Source organism: Periplaneta americana, chromosome 12, assembly GCF_040183065.1.
Source record: "Periplaneta americana isolate PAMFEO1 chromosome 12, P.americana_PAMFEO1_priV1, whole genome shotgun sequence".
In the NCBI taxonomy this organism is placed as follows: domain Eukaryota; kingdom Metazoa; phylum Arthropoda; class Insecta; order Blattodea; family Blattidae; genus Periplaneta; species Periplaneta americana.
In genome coordinates, this window is record NC_091128.1 from 83,588,278 (window position 1) to 83,612,754 (window position 24,477).

At 37.7% G+C, this 24,477-nt stretch overlaps 1 protein-coding gene across 2 annotated transcripts in view; it reads left to right on the forward strand.

Annotated features, from left to right (window-relative positions):
* The window catches only part of LOC138710627 (uncharacterized protein KIAA0930 homolog), an 82,705-nt gene that overhangs the window by 52,442 nt on the left and 5,786 nt on the right, over nt 1–24,477 (forward strand). Inside the window, exons 9-10 of one of the 2 annotated variants that reach the window (XM_069841651.1) lie at nt 1,735–2,355; nt 12,775–12,924. In XM_069841651.1, the coding sequence (XP_069697752.1) occupies nt 1,735–2,355; nt 12,775–12,924 (771 nt within the window). The remainder of the gene's footprint in view (nt 1–1,734; nt 2,356–12,774; nt 12,925–24,477) is intronic. The other variant, XM_069841652.1, reaches the window with a different exon arrangement.

Here is a 24,477-nt window from a genome sequence, read left to right on the forward strand (position 1 = left end):
TCTCATCAACGCTAAATAACCTCGTAGTTGATACAGCGTCGTTAAATAACCAAGGAAAAAAAATAATAAATAAATAAATATTGTAAAATGATTCTTAAAAACCAAAATCTGCACAGATGAGTTTCCTAATACTGCTGCTAGAACTCGTTAACTTGAACCCTTCCTCTATTCTTTCCAATTCAATCCAACCCAATCCTCACAACAGATCGCAGTTAGCTCATGTGCCCATTGTTGGAGCTCTAATTTATGTGTATTTTGCGGAGTTGTCAGAAAATAGTGACAAAGGGAAATTAACATTACTCTGTTTTCAATAAATGGTCATTGTGCCAACTTTTAACCTGGCCAGAAGCTATCACTGAATGATGTAATGTAAATCGTATTTAATTTATTTTGAATTTTTGCAGTAATTATAAAATGGCTATTTGGAAAAAAATTAGTTAAATGAATTATGTGAAAGATCAGTAGAATGATCTATTCACTGCATCAAGTTCTGTCAACATTGTCCTTATATTGTCTACTGCTACAAACCCTTGTTTGTTCAATAAAAAGATCATTTAGCAGATAGGAACTGCTTCTGTTTTTATTCTACAGAACGAAACAGAGGGAGACCAAAGTTGCCTGCCTTAACTCTGAAACTCTCAGTATTGCCATGTTGGTGACTGATCAGCTGGTGCATGTGACATCATTTATTTTCTCTGCTACACACATGAACAGAAGAATGTAGTCAGATGGGACTACATTTTATGAGCCACAGAGCACATGCTATAAGGACAGTGTAGACAGGAAGTAGCATTCCTCTATTATCCGGTAGGTGGTCCATGCAAAATTGTATTATAGACAACCTGCCAAGTGCAGCAGCTTTTATGCTACTTTTTATTTATCTCGTATATGACTGTCATTGCATATTTGTGCCTAGTGATTTATGTAGATGCTTTTATGCCTAGTAAATTTTGTCTGAAATTTTCAATTTGATGCATATTGTAGCATTTAAAATTACTGCTCTGAACTGGAAATTTTTGGGGACATACAGCCAATATAATACCATTTGTAACCATTTCATATAAAGAAAATTACCTCAGGATATAGTTTGAATAAAACGCCAGTGTTTGCAATTCTTTAATTTGAAATTTCAAATAAAATATCGTTAGTTTTGTGGTAGAAATTGTGAAGCTTCATGTGCATACTTTTCAAATAACTTCACTCTTGAAGAGAAAAATATTCTAATTCATGAAAAAGGCCGATATCAGATCTTTCATCAAAATCAACAACTTTTGCGCAGCATATTACTTTTTCTTTACTTCATTGAATGATAAAAAAATTATATCTGTAAACTACCAGTATAGCATATTGTCAAATATGTTTGATACTAAAGTTGAAATTATCAATGAACAAAAGTATCCAAACACCATTTAATTACAAACCTATGAATTCTTTGTGCTAAGTAACAGTTATGATTTTGCTGTTTTGTGTTCATTTTAAAGTGAAAAGGAATGTACATCGTACAGTAAGTGAGTGAATAAATGAGTGTGTGTGTGTGAGAGAGTTGTTGTATTTTTGCAATTTGTACACATGACAGAAAGTTCCGTACTTCTGGGATTTGTAAGTATGAGGCTTTCTGTAAGTCTGGTTCCATTATCACGGCCGTATCCTGTACAGTACAGTAGTTCATTGATGTTTTTTATTTTGATTGTTTCGTTTTTCATTTTCTGTTTCTGCTTCTTTTTTTGTCCGTAGAGCTCGAGTTTTGCCTGCACTCTTCTACTACTTCTTCTTGTACTACTTCCCGCTGTGAATGTGACCCGCCCCACCGCTGCACAGACAGTTTGTTACCACCCAGCATGGGCATGATGCAAAGCTACCCTGCTGCCAGTGATACCACTGGAAGAAGAGTGACAAAGTGTTCAACATGTATCAATAACAACGTCAGATCCAATGAAAACGAGGATGATGCAGTCGGTGGTCAGAAACTCTATGTAGAATTCACATCCAGTGGAGGTGATCTAAAGGATAAGGAAATAGATTGCAGTGTTGTCAACGGAGACGATACTAGTATTAACAATGATGTGGCATTGAGGTACGGCAGTGAAATACAGGATGGTGATTGTGATGTGATGCTACAGTCATGTGAGGAGGTTCTAACAGATGAGCCAAACAATACAGGTTGTACGTGCCCAAGGGAAACTGTGAGAGGTTTCACTCGTACAGGCTCTCTACCTAAGAAGTGGAAGGATTCAATGAATAATCGTACTAAAGCTTGGGGTAGATCGATGACCCCACCTTATAGAATGACATCAGATGGAACAATTGTAAATTATTGGTGTGACATACCACGGAGATCTGTTGCAGGGAGTCATGGTATGTTGTTGGTTCCTTCCTATGCATGGCTTTATATTTGCTTGCAGTTTTGGATTAATTTTTGCACTATGTCCTTAGTTCTTTCAAGCCAACTCTGGATGAGAAAGCTCACACAGTAGGTATGTAGAAAAGATCATGAAAGGATTCATGCATGTTTCTGTAACAATTTACATGTTGTTATGGGTGCAACAAACATGGACATGAACAGCTGTGTTTCTTCTCATATTTATTTTATTGTTCATCAGCTCGATTTTAGTACACTTATTTAAGAAATTAATGAATATTTCACATAATGTCTGTGTATGCCCTTGTATATGTGTGAATGTCCTTGTGACTGTAAGTGTTACGACAAGTGTGTCTCCAGATAATTTCATTATGCTAAATTAATTCTGACGAGACTTGATAAACTCAGAAAGTTTGTTGTGATACAGTAGTGCAAGTCTGGTACTTGCTTTTATAATGCATGGTTGAAATTTAATTTTTCTTCCGAGTTTTTTAATTTCGACAATATTTTAGATTTGTTTATTATATCTATAAAAACCATTTTCATCCATGAGGAATTAGACTTAATGGAACATCTTTTCCAAAGAAATCATAAAGCCAGTTCACAGCGTAACCTGTCATTGTGAAATGGAAGTTTATACATTTCATTACTTCATTGTATAAAAGTCGGAGATACCAGGAAGTGATTAAATATTAAATCAAGCAATCTAAAAATAATTTGAAGGATGATACATTATGATTTCATTATTCTTTAATTCCAAAAGCAACATGTATATCCTGGAAAACAGCAAAAATTAGAATGAGCATGGAATAGGTAGCAAGAACAACATTTAGATATTGTAAATATTAGGTCAAAGAGCCTAAACAATAACCATGAAGCCTAATCAAGATTGAGTTAAGTACCAAATTGCTCATTTATATTTTTGATAATGCCATTTTTCAAACACAAATATGTAAAAATATTCTGTCAAGCATAATGATGTTCTTAAAACAAGGAGCTAGGATATCGATACAGCACTTGTAAAAATTGGGCAAGAGGTTTGAAGCATGTAATCTCTGAATTATTTTCAAGTCATTTCAGTTGCCATTCGTTTGAATTGTTACACCATTCCAGGCCACATATTTGTTCTGTCAAAGTCCATCTGTGACTGCAAATCATGGAAATCCTTTTCCACGTATTTTTAATGTGCAGCAGATGTCATAATATATTCATAAGTCTTATGATTCTTTTAGTAGAACAGAAGCATTTGAAAAATATTTATAGCACCAGTACCTGGATATTAATAACATAACCATTTCTTTATTGACAAATGATAGACAATGGTTGTATATACATAAATATTGCCTGTTGTCCATGACTATATATACAGTGTGTCCGGCTTGAACATACAATAAAACAGATATTTATTACTCGAAAACTAATTAAGATATTTCCATACAGGTTTTCCTACATATACAGCATGGGTTTCATGACGTAATGTTTTCGCGTGAGCATAACTGCATTGGAAATGACACTGCGTCAGTAGCAATGTAGACTCCACATCATCATGTGGCGTCATTTTTCAGAAATATGGTACACCATGTATTATGCAAATGAAGTCTGGGATTTTCTGGACCATAACTTTCCTGGAACCTGGGAGGTGTGCTCATCGAATTGCTTGGCCACTTAAATCACCAGACCTAATGTCACTTGATTTTTTCTTCTGGGGTTTTGTCAAGACTAAAGTGTACCAGACACCAGTATATGATCTTCTGGATCTATGCCGTCTCATTTATGCAGCTGTTGAGAGTGTTACTCCTGTAATGTTGTCAAACACATAGGCAGAGTTTGAGTATAGGTTGGACATCTGTCGTGCCTCTAATGGTGGTCATATTGAGGTGCTGTGAAAAACATTTTTTGTAGACAAGAACATTTTGAGTTGCTGTTTATGTTGGAAAACCCATATGGAAATATCTTAATTGGTTTTCGAGTAATAAATTATATGTTCAAGCCATACATACATATTTACAGGCCCTTTTTATCATTTTGAAATTTTAGATCATCTTTATCTTTGCGTCAGTGTTCAGTTGTTTTCAGATATTTATGTGTATGTGGTATTATCAGTGTACAGTAGAAGCATGAATACTCAAATCATAAACATTTTTACCATGCAGTTCTAACAAGAAGATAATAAGGTTTCAAATAAACTTCGTATCTTCTGTACCTGAGATGGGTAGAAGTTATTCCTGAAGTGGTCAGGACATAAGTGCAAACTTATGCTCATATTTAGTGGCATACAGATGTTTAGTTGTTAGGATATTTCCAATGTAACCAGATATACTGAGTGTCTCAGTGTAACATTGTCTGCCCATACAGTGCCTTTCATATGCATAGCAGTGGAACACTTATTACATCTGTCGACCACACAGCATGCTGAGTTGATATTGATAATATGTTATCTGCTCATCCAATTTAACTAAAAAGTGCTGAAACTGCCTGTTGTCCTATCCTACACACTTTTGACACCACCTTAATATGTGCCCCATCACTTGCTGTAGTTCCTCTCAAGAAATAGAAGCACTCTCCTGATGGATATTAAGCTTGAGATATTATAAGATGCTTTGGTTTGCCTTGCACACTTTATCTTATGAATCCCAAAGTTATAAATCACAAGGGGTCTGGTCAGGGGATCAAGGGGGCCACAGATTAATACTAAGGACTCCATCTTGGAACACTTGATTAATTTCTTGCAGAGAAATGTTTGCTGTATGAGCTCTGGTGGAATCCTGTTAAAAGAATGCGCAGCTTCGTTCCATCTTTGTCACCTCTTGAAGGAAGGGGTGTAAAGTCAGATTCACATACCTATTAGCATTAATTGTATGTATGTATTTATTCACACTGCAATGGGTATATACCCGGTGGCAGTGGTAACTAATTACATTCAATAATGACAATAATAAACTTATTAATTAAAAATACAATTAATAATAATACTAATAATTAATACTAACAATAATATATAATAATAATAATAATAATAATAATAATAATAATAATAATAATAATAATAATAACAGGGAATATCCTAAATTAAATGAAGCACGGTCACTTAAAATAACATTTAAAATAAATCTAATTTGTATCTTAAACCTAAGTTCGAACTAAAACCCACGAGTATGATATGTTCATATCTGCACAAGTACCTTTCAACATTACACTCATTTCGCTGTCAACTCACTCACTGCACTGGAACTACGACACATTTCACTGATTCTATCCTGATTTCACTAACACTTCAAAAACATTTCAATGTTCAAATACTTTGCACTGCCACTATAAACTATGAAGCTTCACTGACAGGAACACGTTTCACTTACACAACACACTTCACTGACACAACATAATTCTTCACTGATACAACACTTCAATAACAAAATATCATTTACACCCTTTAAATACTGTGTATAATTACCGTCTATTAGTAAAGTCCTTAAGCCTATTTTTAAATACATTTTTGGTTGTTGGTAAAGCCTTTAGTAAGTCTGCAGGTAAAGCATTCCAGTCCCTGATAGTACGGTTGAGAAAAGAAAACTTTCCAGTGTCCGTCCTCTGTCTTCTTTCCCCCAATTTATATGAGTGGCCGTTCCTTGAAGAGTAATTTGGCGGCTGCAATCTATTTTTTATTTCTCTCCAGGCAGGCTCACCTCTGTATGTTTTGAACAGTGCGCATAATCGAATTCGCGTTCTCCTGTCCGTGAGTGTGTCCCATTTTAATGGTGAATTTTTCCGACAGCACTTGAGAGCCCGTTTTTTAATCTTTTCCAGTGTCTTAATATGTTCTAATCTGTAAGGATCCCAACATGCAGCACCATATTCTATTACTGGACGTACTAGTGATTTATATGCAATCTCTTTGGATTTATCAGAACCTTTTCTTAGTACCCTCATCACAAAGTGTAATGCTCTCCATGCTTTTCCCGCTGTGTCTGTAACGTGTTCCCCCCAGCCGAGATCGCTGCTAAATGTTATTCCGAGGTATTTATATTTGTTAACTTCCGGAATGGTTTCACCCCCTAACGTATATGATGCGACTATTTTATTTCTTTTCCTTGTAAAACTGATGGCTTTGCTCTTTAGAGAATTTATTCTCATTTTGTTTACTATTGCCCAATTGTACCTTAGGGAAAAAAAATGGTTCGACAATTCTTTCCCTGCTCATTGCACATCATACACCAACTTTCTCACCATAAAGAGGAACCTCAGGTGAAACAGCCAGTTCTTGTCTCACTATTTCCTTAGTCAGAATCTTCTGACATGTCCCATAACCTATTTCCACTTTCTCACAAGGCCATAAATGATCCGAAATCGATCTTCATGGATAAGCTGCTTAATTTTTGCGACATTTTGAGTTGTGCTGGTTGCTGGCTTCCCTATATGATCGTCATTATCAGCTGATGTTCAACTGGCTCTGAACCTCTCATGCTTCTGAAACACCTGTTGCTCACTGATCTCTTATTGAAACTTTAGCAGGACTGTGTTGCAGTTTTCGAGATTAGCACAAAATTTGGTGCAAACTCAGTACTCCTTTTTATATCCATCATGGAAATTGCCTGATGACACATTCATAATGGAAAATGAACTAACGAACTCTTTACTTCCAGCTATTTGATACTACTACTAGCTAACAGTTTAGGCATAGTGACCCCAGTCCACAATGTTTTTGATATTTGTATGATCATGTAGAGCTGAACAACTTAAAGTGCGTCCTTTAAGACAGAATCTTTCTGAATTTGGCAGTGTTTATTTAAGCAATTATTTTTTGTGTAAAGTGTGTGAAGAGAAAGTGGCAGTAAACAACTATTCATCAACATATTGATCATGATAAACATATACATGCTATTCAGAATAGCAATCAAACAAATATTTTTTAACATGTACTGCACTATTGTATCCAGGAGTAAGGTTCAAAATTTTGCTCTCATAATGAATAAAACTGAGTTTTCATTCCAATTGTTTTTAATCTTTTTAAATTTGAAATCGTGCTTTAGAATTATTAGTGTTATATTGTGAGTCATTTTTACCATTTTTAAATCGTCAATATCCAGATCCAGCTCATCAGTATTCATGTGATGCAAACAAGCTGCAGTATTGTCACAGTGTCTTTTTTTTTTGTGTGTGAAATTATCGTGGTATTATCTCCATTTTTAGAAGTTATTTTCACTTTTAAAGACTGATACAGTTTGCAACAGTATTTAATTGCTACTGAAATTTTCGTTGACAGTAATAATGAAAGCATTTAAATGTTTAGTAACTTATTCAAAGTTAGAATAAAATTCGATGGCAAAAATCTTTAATGTTTTCAGCAAAAAACTTGATATACAGCAAGGGAAAGAAAAGGTACAGGAAATTTTCTGATTAAAGCTTCCACAAAGTAAGAAGCAACTTGTGACAGCTTTGTAACATATATTTTTAACTCCCATCCACTTCCCTGATCCCTCACCCAATGGGAACTGGCTTCCTCACTCGCCTTTCTCGTGCCATACTTGAAGTGGACACGACATTGGCACACAAATATATTTCCTAACTTTCCTTCCATGTTTATCTGCTTGCCCACCCTTCAGTTGACTGTTAGCAATCAGGGTGAGGAAAGGCAATGCTGTTCAGTTGCAACGTTGCACTTTGGCTCTGTACGTTTCATGTGCTTTGTAGAGATGTCAGAAGTTACATCTTTCTCCGCGACCACTGTATTGATTTGATTCTTGTGAAAAATTGAAATCATTTTATTTTATTGCGGACTTTTCGAAAACTAATCTGTTTCAACCAAGCTTACAAACACGAAGCATTTATTGGAAAATAAAAAGCACAAATTTTTCGTAAAAATCACATCATTTTAAGGCATAAACCACTTTAGAAACTTAATATTTCATCCCAAATTGATAATTAGATTGTGGGAGTTTATGCAAATGCATATTTTTGTTGATTGTGCATATACAGGGTGAACCAGCTAGGGCTAGACTCCTAACCACACTCTCAGCAGCTGATTCATATATAACAATGCTACCATATGCAGAGGATTCGTTCCATGCTTTTGCAGTTGTATTGCGTAATGATGTACTTACCAAATTCACAGTTCATGTTCGAAATGACGTCCTTGTGATATCTGGCAGGCTGCACATCTCCTGAAGACATGTCCAGCATCTCGCTGCAGTTCGTTCTCCAAAACGGCTCGAATTTATGTCATGTAGCGATTGTTTGTGAAAACGGTGTGGATTTTCACGATTGTTTAGAGTGTTAATGTAATCATTGAGGTGTAACCATGCTTCGTCATTATAAAAATTAAGGTGGAGTCAAGCAGTTCATCATACACTTGACTGTTGGAACCACATGCAAAACCGAAGTCTGCTCTGATAATCGGGTTCCATTAACCTATGAACTACATGAATTTTGTAAGGCTTTAATTTTAATTGTTTCGTATCTCTTATCACTAAAGACTGTGACACCTCTAGCTGCTGAACTACACATCAGGATGATGTCGTAGAACTTCTTTTTAGTCTGTGGTCAGTTTCATCTAACATCTCCTCAGTGAGAACATGCTTCACACATGTTCGTTTCTTATCCAATACTGATGCAGTTGTACGACATTTCTTCACTGAATTATTGTAAAACATTGCTTTAGAAGCCTCTGGCAAATCAGGGAATGACTGATGAAAGTTTGTTATAACTGTTCTCCAAGATTCGTATTTCACAAAGTTGTCGTAAATAAACACTCGTTGTTCAAGGCTATATTTCATAATGGACACACTGCTGCACTAAATGTACGGTATACAGCTGCACCCTCACTGTGTGAATATGTTTACATAACTAAACATGAAACGTGCGCGAGCAAGAGGTCTGATTACTGCGATAGCGCAGCAGTTACAATGCATACGACTTTCCGCTGATGCCGGTCTAGCCCTGAGTGACTCACTCTGTATTTAAAAACTTCGCTAATCATGCCTTATTCAAATACAACCAGCAATGACCAGGCAAGTGGTCCAACATAGACTGGCGAAACGCCAGTACTTCATCTCTTCTACAGCCGAAATTTGTTTATGAAATGTATCGAAAGCAGTTAATGTTTCTTTCGACATGTTTGCCATACTTCTTTCAGTAAGAAAACTTGTACAAACCATATTTCATCAGTCAATCAATCAATCTTTTTAATGTATCCAGCTGTTTGCTGACAACATAAAGTCCACTATAGTCTATTCAGTTTTTGTTTTTCATGAGAAATGAGAGGTATTTTGATCGGTGTTCATTATAGATGCCTGTTGCTAGTAACCAGAGTTGGGGTGTAGTCAGTGTATATTGCAGGGCAAAAAACCATTTTTCATGAATGTCTAACAAATAACTAACAGAAATCGATGTATTGTGTGGTGATTATTGTTAATGTCAGTCGAATTTGGTTTTATATTTGGTATAATTGAGGAACTCTGAAACAAAACTCGTCAAGTTTGTCTCCAGTTGTAACTTAGTTTTAAAGAGATTGATATACATAATCTTGGAGACGCTCTTTATGAACTCTGTTTGCGATCCTAACTCAGTTATTTCCCTTAGAATTAAGTTTGTAGTCTGATATAGCTCCCTGTCAAAAGTATGAATTCATTCCAGAACTCAGTTACGTTTGGAGATGGACTTAACAGGTTTTGTTTCAGAGCTCATTAGTTATGGGTTGTGTCATCCTAGATGGTATAGATCATACAAAATCATCTGTACTGGGTACACTTCTCAGATTACCATTGTGGGAATATTTTTTTTTAGTTATTTAATGATACTGTATCAACTACTGGGTTAGTTAACATTGATGGGTTTGGTGATAGCAAAATGGTATTTAGCGAGTTGAGGCCGAGGACTCCCCATAGGTTACCTGACATTCGCCTTACAGTTGGGGAAAAGGTCAGAAGAAACCCAACCAGATAATCAGATGAAAGGGAATCGAGCCCATGCCCGACCTGATTAGTGCCTGCAGAAGCAAGCGTCAATGACTGTGTGGAAATATTCATTGCGAGAATTAATGAGTGTGATTATAAAAAAATAGACTCTATTTGTGTATATCCTTATAAAGAAATAAAAACATTTAAAATGCTTACCAAAATATGTTTTCCCTCATGTTAAAATTAACTTGCTCAGCAAAAGGTCCGATTCATGTGGCAAAACAAAAAATAGAGAGACTGCAAACATCGGGAGAGAGAGTGCTCATCGTGCTCCATTTCAAATTACACTTACGTGAAATAGTGTGGGACATAAAATGCTGGAAAGTAACTGCAAGGCAGTGCATGAAAATGCATGGACACTTCTTCGAACATTTAATGTAATGTAATATCATCACTAATTTAGATTCCCATTGTCGCAGGACTTCTGTGTGTGTGACTCCTCTTTTTTATTATATGTAAAATTTGTTCAACTTTTGCAGATATTCCGTTTTTATGATCAGATTCACTAAAAATATTGTATACCATTTCATTTTAAAAATAGAGTCTTGAGGTTACATGTGACAGCATTTATTGCAATAATAATATTCCATCCTGCTCATATAAGATACATAAACCTAATGTTAGGTTTGTTAACCTGTGTAGACATTTTGAGGAAAAAATAACCACATTCTCCTTTCCTGCCTGGCCATGTCTCCCTCTTGCAGATCTCGAATGAATTTTAAAATGTTAATTGTTAACAAAGCCCTGCAAAACCATGTTTTCTACAGAAAATACATTTCATGTAACATTACAGATAAGCACACTTAGCAAAGATTTGGATTTGTTTAATGACTGGTCACAGTATTGATAGAATTATTATGTACAGTTAAAAAATGAGTGAGTGTTTGCTCTCTTGAGGCCTAAAAGTTTCTGAGTACCATATGTAGAGACGGATTTAAAGTAATTTTGTTGTTTTAGCAATATTATATTTTAGGGGAACTAATTAATTTTTAATTCCTTAGAAAGCCATTTGATATCGTGTTAATAGAGACTAGAGTTGAAATGTTAATGCCTGTGTCCTTATGTGTATAGAACTTGGATGACTTCGTGAATTTTCATGAGAACCCGACAGTACTTACAAAATTTACAACACTCGACCATTTATTGACTAATTGTGCAGCTTTGACTCCTAATAAATTATTAAATTTGATAGGTACTTTTGCTTCTTATTGCACAACTCCAAATACAATATTTCTCATTGCTGGTACATCATTTGAAAAAAATCGTGAACTCGTTATTTTCTTCATACTGTTTCAAGGAGAAAGCATTGTAATACTATAATATAGTAAATAGTAAGGTCTGTTTCCAGATTCTAACGGAAATGAAGTTAGAAATCTACATAGTTCTGAGAAGTCTGTGTTGGTATTTAAGTGATATCAATGCTTATAATAATTCATAAAAAAAATCTCTAATTCTATATAGACTTGTATAGCATGAAATAGACTTGATTAATTTTTGTGAATTATATTATCAAGCGCCATTTGAGTATACTCCAGCCATTTGAAAATATCTCAATGAATAGATGTTTTTATTTTTCTCTTTAAAATTAAAGTAGATTGAAGATGAAAGCATCACATATATTTTCTATAGCTCATCTGCAATGATAAAAGGTCAATTTACATCCATTTTCCTCGTTTATTTAGGTGTGCGTGCATTACTAACAGGTCTGAGTTTGTGAGCGAAGTCCATTTAATACACTGAAATTCATTATTTCATAATGTTATCTAACCCTGTTTTGAATTTGGTAAATATAAATTAATTCTAAGGATTGAATTCTGTGCATATAATATGTAAAAATATGCAGTATGTAAAAATTATGTTGTTGTTGTTTTCTAATGCCAGGCGTTTGACAATAAAGTCATTTGACCTCTTGCTCTCCAATATTTTTCAAAGATATTATCATGATCAGCCACTGAAGCACAGTTTTTGAGGTGTTCCGAATCCATTTCTTGGTTTGAGTTGCACAATGGGCAATTAGGGGACTGATATATTCCAATTCTGTGCAGGTGTGGCCAAACAGCCTGTTGCCAATCTAAATGCAGCTACAGACGATTTTCGTGGTAAATCGGGAATTAACTGTGGATTATGATGCAGAGAGTTCCATTTTTTCCCTTGAGATTGTATTATCAAATTTTGTTTGTTGAAGTCTAAAGTGAAGTGAAAATTATACTTACAATTCTAGTACACTGAAATCCTTTAAAATTTCTGTTGGAAATTAAAACCATTTTATCTAAACAGTATTGTAATTTAAGCAACTGGCTTAAGTGTAATTTAAGGACTGGTTACAGAAGGACTTCGTAATCTCAGCAATTGGATTGTTAGATGTTACAGAAAAAATATTTTTTACAGTTTTAATAAAAAATTTAATAATCAAGAGATTATACAATTTTGTGAAGTAAGTACATACTTACTATTTAATTTTAGAATTGGATGATGGTGCATACAACCCATTATGGACAATGCGCGGATTTACACAGACTTTCCATTTCTGGAAAGAAACTCGACGGGCACAGTCTGTACCCCTCAATGCCTTCCTCACCTATATCACACTGCCCTGGTGGAGCATTGCTAAAGGTAAGAAAGTCATTCCAAAGGTAGTTATTTTTGGATACTTATATGTTACCTATAATTTTTTTTTTCTGTTATTATTGGAGATATGATTTTGTGGTGATTATTTTACATCTATTGTGGTGCTTATTTTGTTATGATTTCGGTGAATATTTCGTGGAAATATGAAGTTTTGAGTTAATATTTCATGAAAATATCAGGGTTCAGGATACGAAATTAATCCATGTTGAATCTTTCGTACACTACACTTGAATATAAATAATTGATTAAATGGCGATCTTACTCGTGTTAATTATGTAAGCATGTGCGGCTTACAGCTGTTTCGGTGCTACTCGACACCATCCTCAGAGCCTTCTATGTCTCGGCGCCATCTCAATTTCGCTGCTTGTTGTGTGGGTGCGTTCTCAACACACAGACCAATTTCAGAACAGATACTATTTGACACAACTCTTCATCACACGAACGCACCCACACAACAAGCAGCAAAGTTGAGATGGCGCCGAGACACAGAAGGCTCTGAGGATGGTGTCAGGTAACACTGAAACAGCTGTAAGTCGCACATGCTTACATAATTAACACGAGTAAGATCGCCATTTAATCAATTATGTACAAAATTAATATTATGTGCAGCATATATAAATGCAATTACGAGTTTTAATTGTTACAAATTTCCTTATAATTTCATTAAATTACGTAAATAAAAATTTGTCGTAAAAAGTAGGCCTACTCCAATCATTGCTTAACATCATTTACACATATTTTAAAAAAGTACTCGGCCCAATCTAGAAACTGGGACAAGTTCAGTCTGAACCAAGCAAAAATGTTACACTTTACTATCCTGCTTTTGAATATATGGCTAAGAATAGTGTCAACATTTGAATATGGCAAACGAACTCGTCAATCAGACAAAATGTCTTTAATATGTCGAAAATCCTTTGTTACTATCAATGTTCGACACAGAAAAGCACTTGAAGACATGTTGGAGCAAAACCGTTGTGATCCTTGTCTGATTCAAAGAGCTTAGAATTAGTATGCAAACACTTTCAGTGTCTGCAAAGACATTGTAGGATCATTGTGTACAGCTGATGCAGTGCTTCAGAAGACAACCAAATTCAAGTACCTATTTCATGACTATGAGATGATTTCATTGAAGTGAATAGATTTTGCGGTTAAATGTAATTTCATTTTCTATAATATTACCTTTGTCAGACTTGTCTGTTTTTATGAATACAATATTGTGGTGCTGTAAGAATTTAAATGTAGTATTTTGAAATAATGTCCAGTCTTATGTCACAGAAAAATAGTTTACTCTGTGCCATCTGTTATGCACAGCCTCTTGTATGGAACATTAAACTGATTTCATTATTTTGACGAGTTATTATATCTGAAAAACATGGAAATAAACATTTGAGAGTCTTATTTGTACAGAGCAGTCTACAACATTCTGTGCAGGCTTTGATGCCAAGCAACTCAGCTGAACACTCGTCATCATGCAGTTAGTGGATCCCAATTTACTTGGAAGTTGAATTGACATAAGTTAGTCAACTTCACAAAATAACAATAGTAGTATCTGCTATTTGGGAAAAGAAAATTGTACCAGAAGAATGGAAGGAGTCCATAATCGTACCTATCTTTAAGAAGGGGACAAGACTAACTGTAGTAACTTTCGAGGAATATCACTTTTGTTGATGTCGTACAAAATTTTGTCCAATATTCTTTTGAGAAGATTAACTCCATATGTAGATGAAATTATTGGGGATCATCAATGTGGTTTTAGGCGTAATAGATCAACTATTGATTGGATATTTTGTATTCAACAGATACTTACTTACTTACAAATGGCTTTTAAGGAACCCGAAGGTTCATTGCCGCCCTCACATAAGCCCGCCAGCAGTCCCTATTCTGTGCAAGATTAATCCAGTCTCTATCATCACACCCCACCTCCCTCAAATCCATTTTAATATTATCCTCCCATCTACGTCTCGGCCTCCCTAAAGGTCTTTTTCCCTCCGGTCTCCCAACTAACACTCTATATGCATTTCTGGATTCGCCCATACGTGCTACATGCCCTGCCCATCTCAAACGTCTGGATTTAATGTTCCTAATTATGTCAGGTGAAGAATACAATGCGTGCAGTTCTGTGTTGTGTAAATTTCTCCATTCTCCTGTAACTTCATCCCGCTTAGCCCCAAATATTTTCCTTAGTACCTTATTCTCAAACACCCTGAACCTATGTTCCTCTCTCAGAGTGAGAGTCCAAGTTTCACAACCATACAGAACAACCGGTAATATAACTGTTTTATAAATTCTAACTTTCAGGTTTTTCGACAGCAGACTGGATGATAAGAGCTTCTCAACCGAATAATAATATGCATTTCCCATATTTATTCTGCGTTTAATTTCCTCCCGAGTGTCATTTATATTTGTTACTGTTGCTCCAAGATATTTGAATTTTTCCACCTCTTCGAAGGATAAATCTCCAATTTTTATATTTCCATTTCGTACAATATTCTGGTCACGAGACATAATCATATACTTTGTCTTTTCGGGATTTACTTCCAAACCGATCGCTCTACTTGCTTCAAGTAAAATTTCCGTGTTTTCCCTAATCGTTTGTGTATTTTCTCCTAACATATTCACGTCATCCGCATAGACAAGAAGCTGATGTAACCCGTTCAATTCCAAACCCTGCCTGTTATCCTGAACTTTTCTAATGGCATATTCTAGAGCGAAGTTAAAAAGTAAAGGTGATAGTGCATCTCCCTGCTTTAGCCCGCAGTGAATTGGAAAAGCATCAGATAGAAAATGACCTATACGGACTCTGCTGTATGTTTCACTGAGACACATTTTAATTAATCGAACTAGTTTCTTGGGAATACCAAATTCAATAAGAATATCATATAATACTTCCCTCTTAACAGAGTCATAAGCCTTTTTGAAATCTATGAATAACTGATGTACTGTACCCTTATACTCCCATTTTTTCTCCATTATCTGTCGAATACAAAAAATCTGATCAATAGTCGATCTATTATGCCAAAAACCGCACTGATGATCCCCAATAATTTCATCTACGTATGGAGTTAATCTTCTCAAAAGAATATTGGACAAAATTTTGTACGACGTGAACAAAAGTGATATTCCTCGAAAGTTACCACAGTTGGTTTTGTCCCCCTTTTTAAAAATAGGTACAATTATGGACTCCTTCCATTGTTCTGGTACAATTTCCTTTTCCCAAATAGCAAGTACAAGTTTATAAATTTCGTTATATAATGCACTCCCACCCTCTTGTATTAATTCTGCTGGAATTTGATCGATACCTGGAGACTTGTACTTTTTCAGATTTTCTATCGCAATTTCGACTTCTGAAAGCGTGGGTTCGGGTATAAATGGCTCAGCAGTTTGTATTTCAATTTCGTCCCGATCATTTCTATTTGGCCTATGTACATTTAGTAGTTGCGCAAAATAGTTTTTCCATCTGTTTAGGATTGATGGAGAGTCTGCAAGCAAGTCACCATTCTCATCCTTGATCACGTTTACCCTTGCCTGATATCCGTTCTTAAATTCCTTTATACCCTTATATAAATCTCGAATGTTTTTATTCTTACTATTTGTTTCTACCTCATTCAGTTTTTCCTTCAAGTAACCTCTCTTTTTATTCCTAAGTGTACGACTTGCTTCCCGTCTTTCATTGAAATAATTATCTCTGATAATGGAGAAAAAATGGGAGTATAAGGATACAGTGCATCAGTTATTCATAGATTACAAAAAGGCATATGACTCTGTTAAGAGAGAAGTTTTATATGATATTCTTATTGAATTTGGTATTCCCAAGAAACTAGTTCGATTAATTAAAATGTGTCTTAGTGAAACGTACAGCAGTGTCCGGATAGATAAGTTTCTGTCAGATGCGTTTCCAATTTACTGTGGGCTAAAGCAAGGAGATGCGCTATCACCTGTACTTTTTAACTTTGCTGTAGAGTATGTCATTAGGACAGTTCAGGATAACAGAGAGGGTTTGGAATTGGAACTCGTTACATCAGCTACTTGTCTATGCAGATGACGTGAATATGTTAGGAGAAAATCCACAAACGATTAAGGAAAATGCAGGAATTTTACTTAAACCAAGTAAAGAGATAGGTTTGGAAGTAAATCCTGAAAAGATAAAGTATACAGTAGCGTGCAAATTAATCCGAACAACGTAATTACTTATGCAAAAACACTCAAACGGGATAAAAAAAAAAGGATCTAAGACATACCTCAGTAATCTATGTGGCCTCCCTTGTTCCTAATAACAGCTCTGAGACGATTTGGCATGGATTCCACTAATTTCCCACAAATATTCTTCATTTCTTCATCGCGAAACCATACACCAATGAGGGCAGAAATCATCTTCTCCTTTGTAGAACAATCCATTTTTTTGCATTCTTCTTTTGCAAATTGACCACAAGTTCTCAATGGGGTTGATGTCGGGTGAGTTGCCTAGCCAGGGGAGTACCTGAATATTCTTCTTGTTGAAGAATTCTGTAGTTTTTCGAGACATATGGCATGGTGCCAGGTCTTGTTGGAACACACCTCTGCCATCCGGAAATGATTTTTGCAGCTGGGGTACGATTCTGGTTTCCAATAAGTGAATATATTTGTCAGAATTCATCATTCCCTTGATAGGTATTAATGCTCCAGGCCCTTCATGTGTAAGACAACCCCAAAACATTACTTTAGGGGGGTATTTGGGTGCTTGTTGGAGATGAGCTGCTGTTACTTTTTCGGATCCTTTCCGTATGTAAGAAACACGGTGGCCGTGGACCTCGAAATGAGACTCATCGGAAAAAAGTACATTCTTCCAGTCATTCACTGTCCAGTGTTGATGTAATTTTGCCCACATTAAGCATTTTTTGCACATAACAGGGGTTAGCAGTTGCTTCTTAATAGGCTTACAAGCCCTTCGTCCAGCTTCCAAAGCCTACACCGCACTGTTGTGATGTGAATATTTGCCCCAGTGGTAGCCATTAACTCGTGGGTTAAGTCGACAGCAGTTAGTCTAGGATTTAATTTATTTTTCCTGACAAACGATCATTTGCAGGTGAAGTCTTTCTTTTCCGGCCACAGTTTCCTTTTTTCTGGGGTGTGATGGATCCAGTCTCCTTGTAACGTTTTATGATCGAATTAACAGTAGCCATACCGATGTGACATTCTGCAGCAATTTGCCTCTGTGTCATAGAAGAATGCCCTGCTAATGTTATAATTTTAGACCGTTTTCGTGGAGTTGTATCCATTTGTGAAGACGACAGAATGTACACAGGATTGCAGTATTAAGTCTTGAACACAACTGAAATGCTTATAAGTACAAAACGACAGGCAAAATGTCACATATTATAAAAAAAAATAATGACAGACCTTCAACAATGGAATTACACGTACTACAGATGTCAATTAAAGCGGTATGAGCAGCTGTGAGGCCAACAATGACAGAAAATGTAAAAATATGTCGTGTTCGGATTAATTTGCATGCTACTGTATGATTATGTCTCGTGAAGAGAATATTGTACGAAATGAAAATATAAAAATTGAAATTTATCCTTTGAAGAGATGGAAAAATTCAAATATCTGGGAGCAACAGTAACAAATATTATTGATACTCGGGAGGAAATTAAACACAGAATAAATATGGGAAATGCCTTTCATTATTCGGTTGAGAAGCTTTTATCATCTAGTCTGCTGTCAAAAAATCTGAAAGTTAGAATTTATAAAACAGTTATATTACTGGTTGTGAAACTTGGACTCTCACTTTGAGAGAGGAACATAGGTTAAGGGTGTTTGAGAATAAGGTGCTTAGGAAAATATTTGGGTCTAAGAGGAATGAAGTTACAGAATGAAGAAAATTACACAACACAGAACTGTACGCATTGTATTCTTACCTGACATAATTAGGAACATTAAATCCAGACTTTTGAGATGGGCAGGGCATGTAGCACGTATGGGAGAATCCAGAAAATGCATATAGAGTGTTGGTTGGGAGGCTGGAGGGAAAAAGACTTTTGGGGAGGCTGAGATGTAGACGGGAAGATAATATTAAAATGGACTTGAGGGAGGTGGGATATGATGATAGAGACTGGATTAATCTTGCTCAGGATAGGGACCAATGGTGGTCTTATGTGAGGGCCGCAATGAACCTTCAGGTTCCTTAAAAGCCAGTAAGTAAGTAACTATTGAACATTGTTCTATCATTGAACTTACCTGGATTATAAGAGGTGTTGGGAATGATACCCTTCTGCTTTCACACATTCTTGACGTTGCTTAAGAAAATTGGCATTCACATGCTCAAGTTCCTGTTCTGTGATCATCACAATTTCTGTCTTAATATTGTCTTTCAGCTCCTGAATTGTGTGCGAATTGTCTTTGTAATTCTATTTTTAACATTTCCCTACAAATAAAAATCACAGGCCGAGAAATCAGGGGACCTTGTGGGTCTCAAACATTTACTAATAATAGTATCTTCAAAAAATTCCTTTATTGATCTCAATGAGGCATCTACTCATGGACATTTACAAAGAAAGACGAGAACTCCTTAAGAAGTTTTGAATGGAAGATTCTGCATAGAATCTTTGGCCCAGTCAATGATCATCAAGGATGGAGGACACACTCCAACAATGAACTTCTTAACCTAATAGGAGGTTAAGATGTAAAATTTATAAAAGCTCAAATACTGAGCTGGCTGGACATGTAAACAGGATGCCTGAAACACGCACTCCTATTAAAATGTTAAAGGGGAGATTATATAACAGGAGGAGAAAGGGTAGACCAAAGCTGAGGTGGATGGATAAGGTATCCAAAGATCTTGAAATTATGGGAGTGAGAGGATGGATGAACAGAGTAAGATGGAAGGCTGTTGTTAAGGAGGCCAAATCCCACCCCGGGTTGTAGCGCTACCTAATGATGATGAGGCGTCTACTGTATGCGAAGTTGCCGAACTGTGTTGGAAATATGCACACTGACACAAGATATCATAACTGTTCAAAAAATGACACGAGTATTTGTTCTGTATTTGTGTGCATTGATTGTATCGTCAAAAAATACAGGTTCCATGATTCATTGTGCACTTAACTACACACCAACTTTCTCGTTATGTAGAGGAGTTTAATGCTTGATATGTGGATTTCTCGTGCTCCAGGATCTCTTGTTTCGGGTTATAACATGGTCCATGTTAATTCTGGATACACTGAACCATCGGCAACACTTTGCAGAAACGAATTACAAGAATTCACTCGGCTCACATTTTCTCTTAGTAGCAATTATGCACTGCTGTTACTCTGTAAGGCTTAAATTGAGGAATTTTAGTAGCTCTGAATGCTGTAGTTTTAAAAACACTTGTTACTTGTGCAGGGCTATGGGGAGATTTCCGTGGAATATGTTCTAATCTTTCGCCTATTTCATTGAGTGTTTCATTAGTACACGCGATTTCTTCTTCGTACTTCTATTCACTACAGAACCTATTTCCCTAAATTTTTAACGAGATTCTTTACACTGTTTCTATGTGGGAACTGAATGTCAGGAAATTCTGTTGCAAGTTGTCTTCACAACTCTTCCACAAGTATGCTCTTGAAAGTAAATCTCTAGTATAAAAATCTTTTGTTCTAATGTGTACTGTACTTTTTTTTTGGTGCAATTTGAACAAGCTTAAACTAACCCAGCTATACAAATGTGAACTTAAAATTTTACTGTTGCCTCGAAAAGACAACTGATTTACTGCATACACTATCTATACAGTGAAGTCAGCTTCAAGGTCAATGTGTTTCACTTTGGAGACAAGGTGCATGCACCCACAAGATCCCCTAATTTATTGTGACATGTTAACCGGCTGTTGTGAGTGCTTTCACAGTATTGGTTGCTGCCAGGCACCTGCACAGATTGTCAGGGAATGGCCTGTACAAAAGTAATGATCATTTCTATTAAATCACATGAATACATAAGAAATAGCTCTGAATAATAATAATAATAATAATAATAATAATAATAATAATAACAATAATAATATCCATAGGAATGATTTCTTTTCATAAAATATACCTGTCTGAGTGTGAAATGTTAAATGGAAGATATAAAATAAATACAAGTTATAATTGAAATTAGCATCTTAACTCATATTAGTATTACTACATGAAAATATTGTATAAGTAAATACTTCCAGACAGTTCCAGACGTAAATGAATGTTATTAGTCGCTTTGATAAACTTGTATGCTTATTATCTTAGTATGAAATTCAAAACTGATGCAAAATATGATTTAGAGACAAATGAAAGGATTAGGTCCAGCAGAAATGCTTCAGGTACAGTGTGCTCAGTACACCTCAGATCGAATTCTTTTTTGGGGGAGAAGGGATGTTAAATTTAATTATATACAGTTGCTATAAGTAAACATAAAATGTATGAGTAGGCAACATCTACACTGTCTCATAACCTTTGGGACACTCCCATAATTAGCTTAGTTTAGTGTACATGAAAATACTTTTGTATTTACATTGTAAGATTGATGAAGCCTACCATTATTTGAGTAGCTGGCAATTATTCAGAATTTTGCACAAATTTGTAGTAACACAAAGTTATATTTTTATGTTATCATTATCATCATCATCATCATCACCACCACCACCACCACCATCATCATCCTATTGAGTTAAAAGACTATCTCATTTCTTATATTAGTTGGTACAGTTTTTTTTCTTGCATTACTAAGGTTTCATTTTTATTGTAGAGAAGTTTTTGTTAAGTTAGATATTGTAAATTTTATTAGTAACAACAATGTAATTTATTCGTCACAACAATAATTCCTTTCTACAATTCACCTTAAACGCTCTCGTCAACAATTGGATCTTCACTCAACACCGTATTCGTTATAGCACTCCACCGACGACAATGACAATTTACTTGGAATATTACGTACAACAATGAACTGTTAATCTTAACTAATATTTACAAAGCACTATTTACAAATCAGAACTACCAGTTCTCAGTTCACAGTTCTTCTATCTCAGTCACTCGAGTTCACGGTATCTCGAACCACAGACCTTCAGAGACAGTTCACTGTACTCGAACTCGGGTCCCTCCAACTGCGGTCCACTGCACTCGAACTCAGGTCCCTCCAACTGCGGTCCACTGCACTCGAACTCAGGCCTTCGGATGCTGACGCAGATGCCAACGCACACTCGAGTCGAACTCTGGCTTGCTTGCTCTGGCTTACTCACTGACGGAATAACTGAAAACTCTGCTCTAGTTCGCTGGCGCTTCTTCTTTTATAGCAAAATCATAGTTGCGAGAACCTTCTACAGGTGTGTAGAGAATTATCTGGATATCTCCACTTCGACGCATTTTCTGGAAGGGTCGAGAAGGTCTATTCCCCCTTACTCCGCAAGCAGCAGTTGCGCGTGCACTCTCCCCTCGTCGCGTGGGCCTTTCCCTTTCCCCTCGTCGCGCCGTCCCTCATGCTTCATGAAGCCCGCGCGATATGCTCTCTCTCGCGGGACGCTGGTCGTGAGTTCGAATCTCACGTCGCTGTCACATTGCTCCCTCCTTAGGGCTGCTCGTCCCGGGCAGTCCCTTGGTAGGCTGCTAATCGGTCCAGATGCACCACCATCATCTTCCCTCGAGGTTGTCGCTGGATGCGGTACACCACGTCGTTGATCCGGGTCACCACGCGGTATGGTCCATCCCAGGCACGCTGCAGCTTTGGTGATTTCCCTTTGGTCCTGGTAGGTCGATACAGCCACACCAGGTCGCCCTCCTGGAATCCTGCAGAGTTGGCTAATCTGTCGTAGCGCACCTTCATCCTGTCGCTGGCCATCTTGAGGTGCTCTCTGGCCAGTTGGTGAACTCCATTCAACTTCTCGGTGAGTTCTGCCACATAGTCAGTTGCTGGCTGGTCGGCGCTGGGTGGCATGCCAAACAGCAGATCACAGGGCAGGCGCAGCTCTCTCCCGAAGACCATGTTTGCCGGTGTCATCCCTGTTGTATCGTGGACCGAAGCTCTGTAGGCCAAGAGGAACAGTGGGACTCTGGCATCCCAGTCTCGTTGATGGTTGGACACCACCTTCCGCAGATGCTCTTCCAAGGTTTTGATGTAGCGTTCCACCATACCATCGGACTGTGGGTGGAGGGGAGTGGTCCTGGTTTTATGCACCCCCAGACGCTCGAACAATTCTCCCATCAGGTTGGATTCGAAGTTGCGCCCCTGATCGCTATGCAATTCCCGGGGCACCCCGAATCGGCAGATGAAGTTGTCAAGCAGCGCGTCGGCCACCGTCGAAGCCTCTTGGTTGGGAATCGCGTACACCTCTGGCCATTTTGTGAAGTAATCCATGGCGACTAGCAGGTAGCGGTTCCCGCGATCCGTGACCGGGAACGGTCCAGCAACGTCGATGGCGATCCTCTCAAAAGGAGCTCCCACGTTGTACTGCTGCATGGCTCCCCTGCTGCGTGTCCTTGGTCCGCGACTGGCTGCACAGGTGTCGCATCTTCGGCACCATTGTTCCGTGTCGGTTCTCTGATGCAACCAATAGAACCTCTGCCTTAACTTGTCCAGCGTCCTGTTGGCTCCCAGGTGGCCTCCAGTCACTCCAGCATGAGTCTCCTCCAGCACTTCCTTCACCTTGCTCCTGGGCAGGACAAGTTGTTCTATGCGGGTCCTTCCATCGGCCGACTCCCAAATCCTCTTCAGAATACCGTCCTTGACAGTGAAGGATTCCCACTGGGCCCAGTAGCTCTTGTAAGTGGTGCTACGGTTGGCGATATCGGCCCATACTGGTCTCTGGCCGGACTCCACATCACGCAGTAGCTGTCCAATGTTTGGGTCCTCCAGCTGCTCCCTCCTTATGGCGGCGTTATCCCATCCTGGGCTCGGCTGGGCGGCAATTGCTCGGACTGCGTGGGCGCCATCCCGCTCTTCTACTTTCAGGCAGTGTTTGCAGCCATCCGGGCACGGACGTCGTGACAGGGCATCAGCGTTGGAATGTTTCTTCCCTTGTCGGTGTTCAGAGGTGAAGTTGTACTCCTGCAGACGTTGAACCCAACGGGCGGTCTGCCCCTCCAGATTCTTGAAGCCCAATAGCCAGGTGAGTGCAGAATGGTCTGTCCTCAGATGGAATTCCTGGCCATACAAATATTTGTGGAAGTGCTTCAGGGCTTCCACAATGGCAAGAAGTTCTCTACGCGTCACACAGTAGTTTCTCTCAGCCTTGGATAGTGTTCGGCTGAAGTAGGCAATCACCCTCTCTTGCCCGTCCTGTTCCTGAGAGAGTACTCCGCCGATGCTTACGTTGCTAGCGTCCGTGTCGAGCGTGAACTTCCTTCCAGGGATGGGATATCCCAGTACAGGAGCAGTGCAGAGCGCCTCTTTCAGCGACTGGAAGGATGACTCCGCCTCGTCTGTCCACTGGAATTGTCGTTTCTCCTCGGTCAGCTGGGTTAGAGGCTTAGCGATGTTGGCGTACCCAGCTACGAACCTTCTGTAATAAGTGCAGAGGCCGAGAAAGCGGCGCAGCTCCTGCTTGTCCCTCGGTCTCGGCCA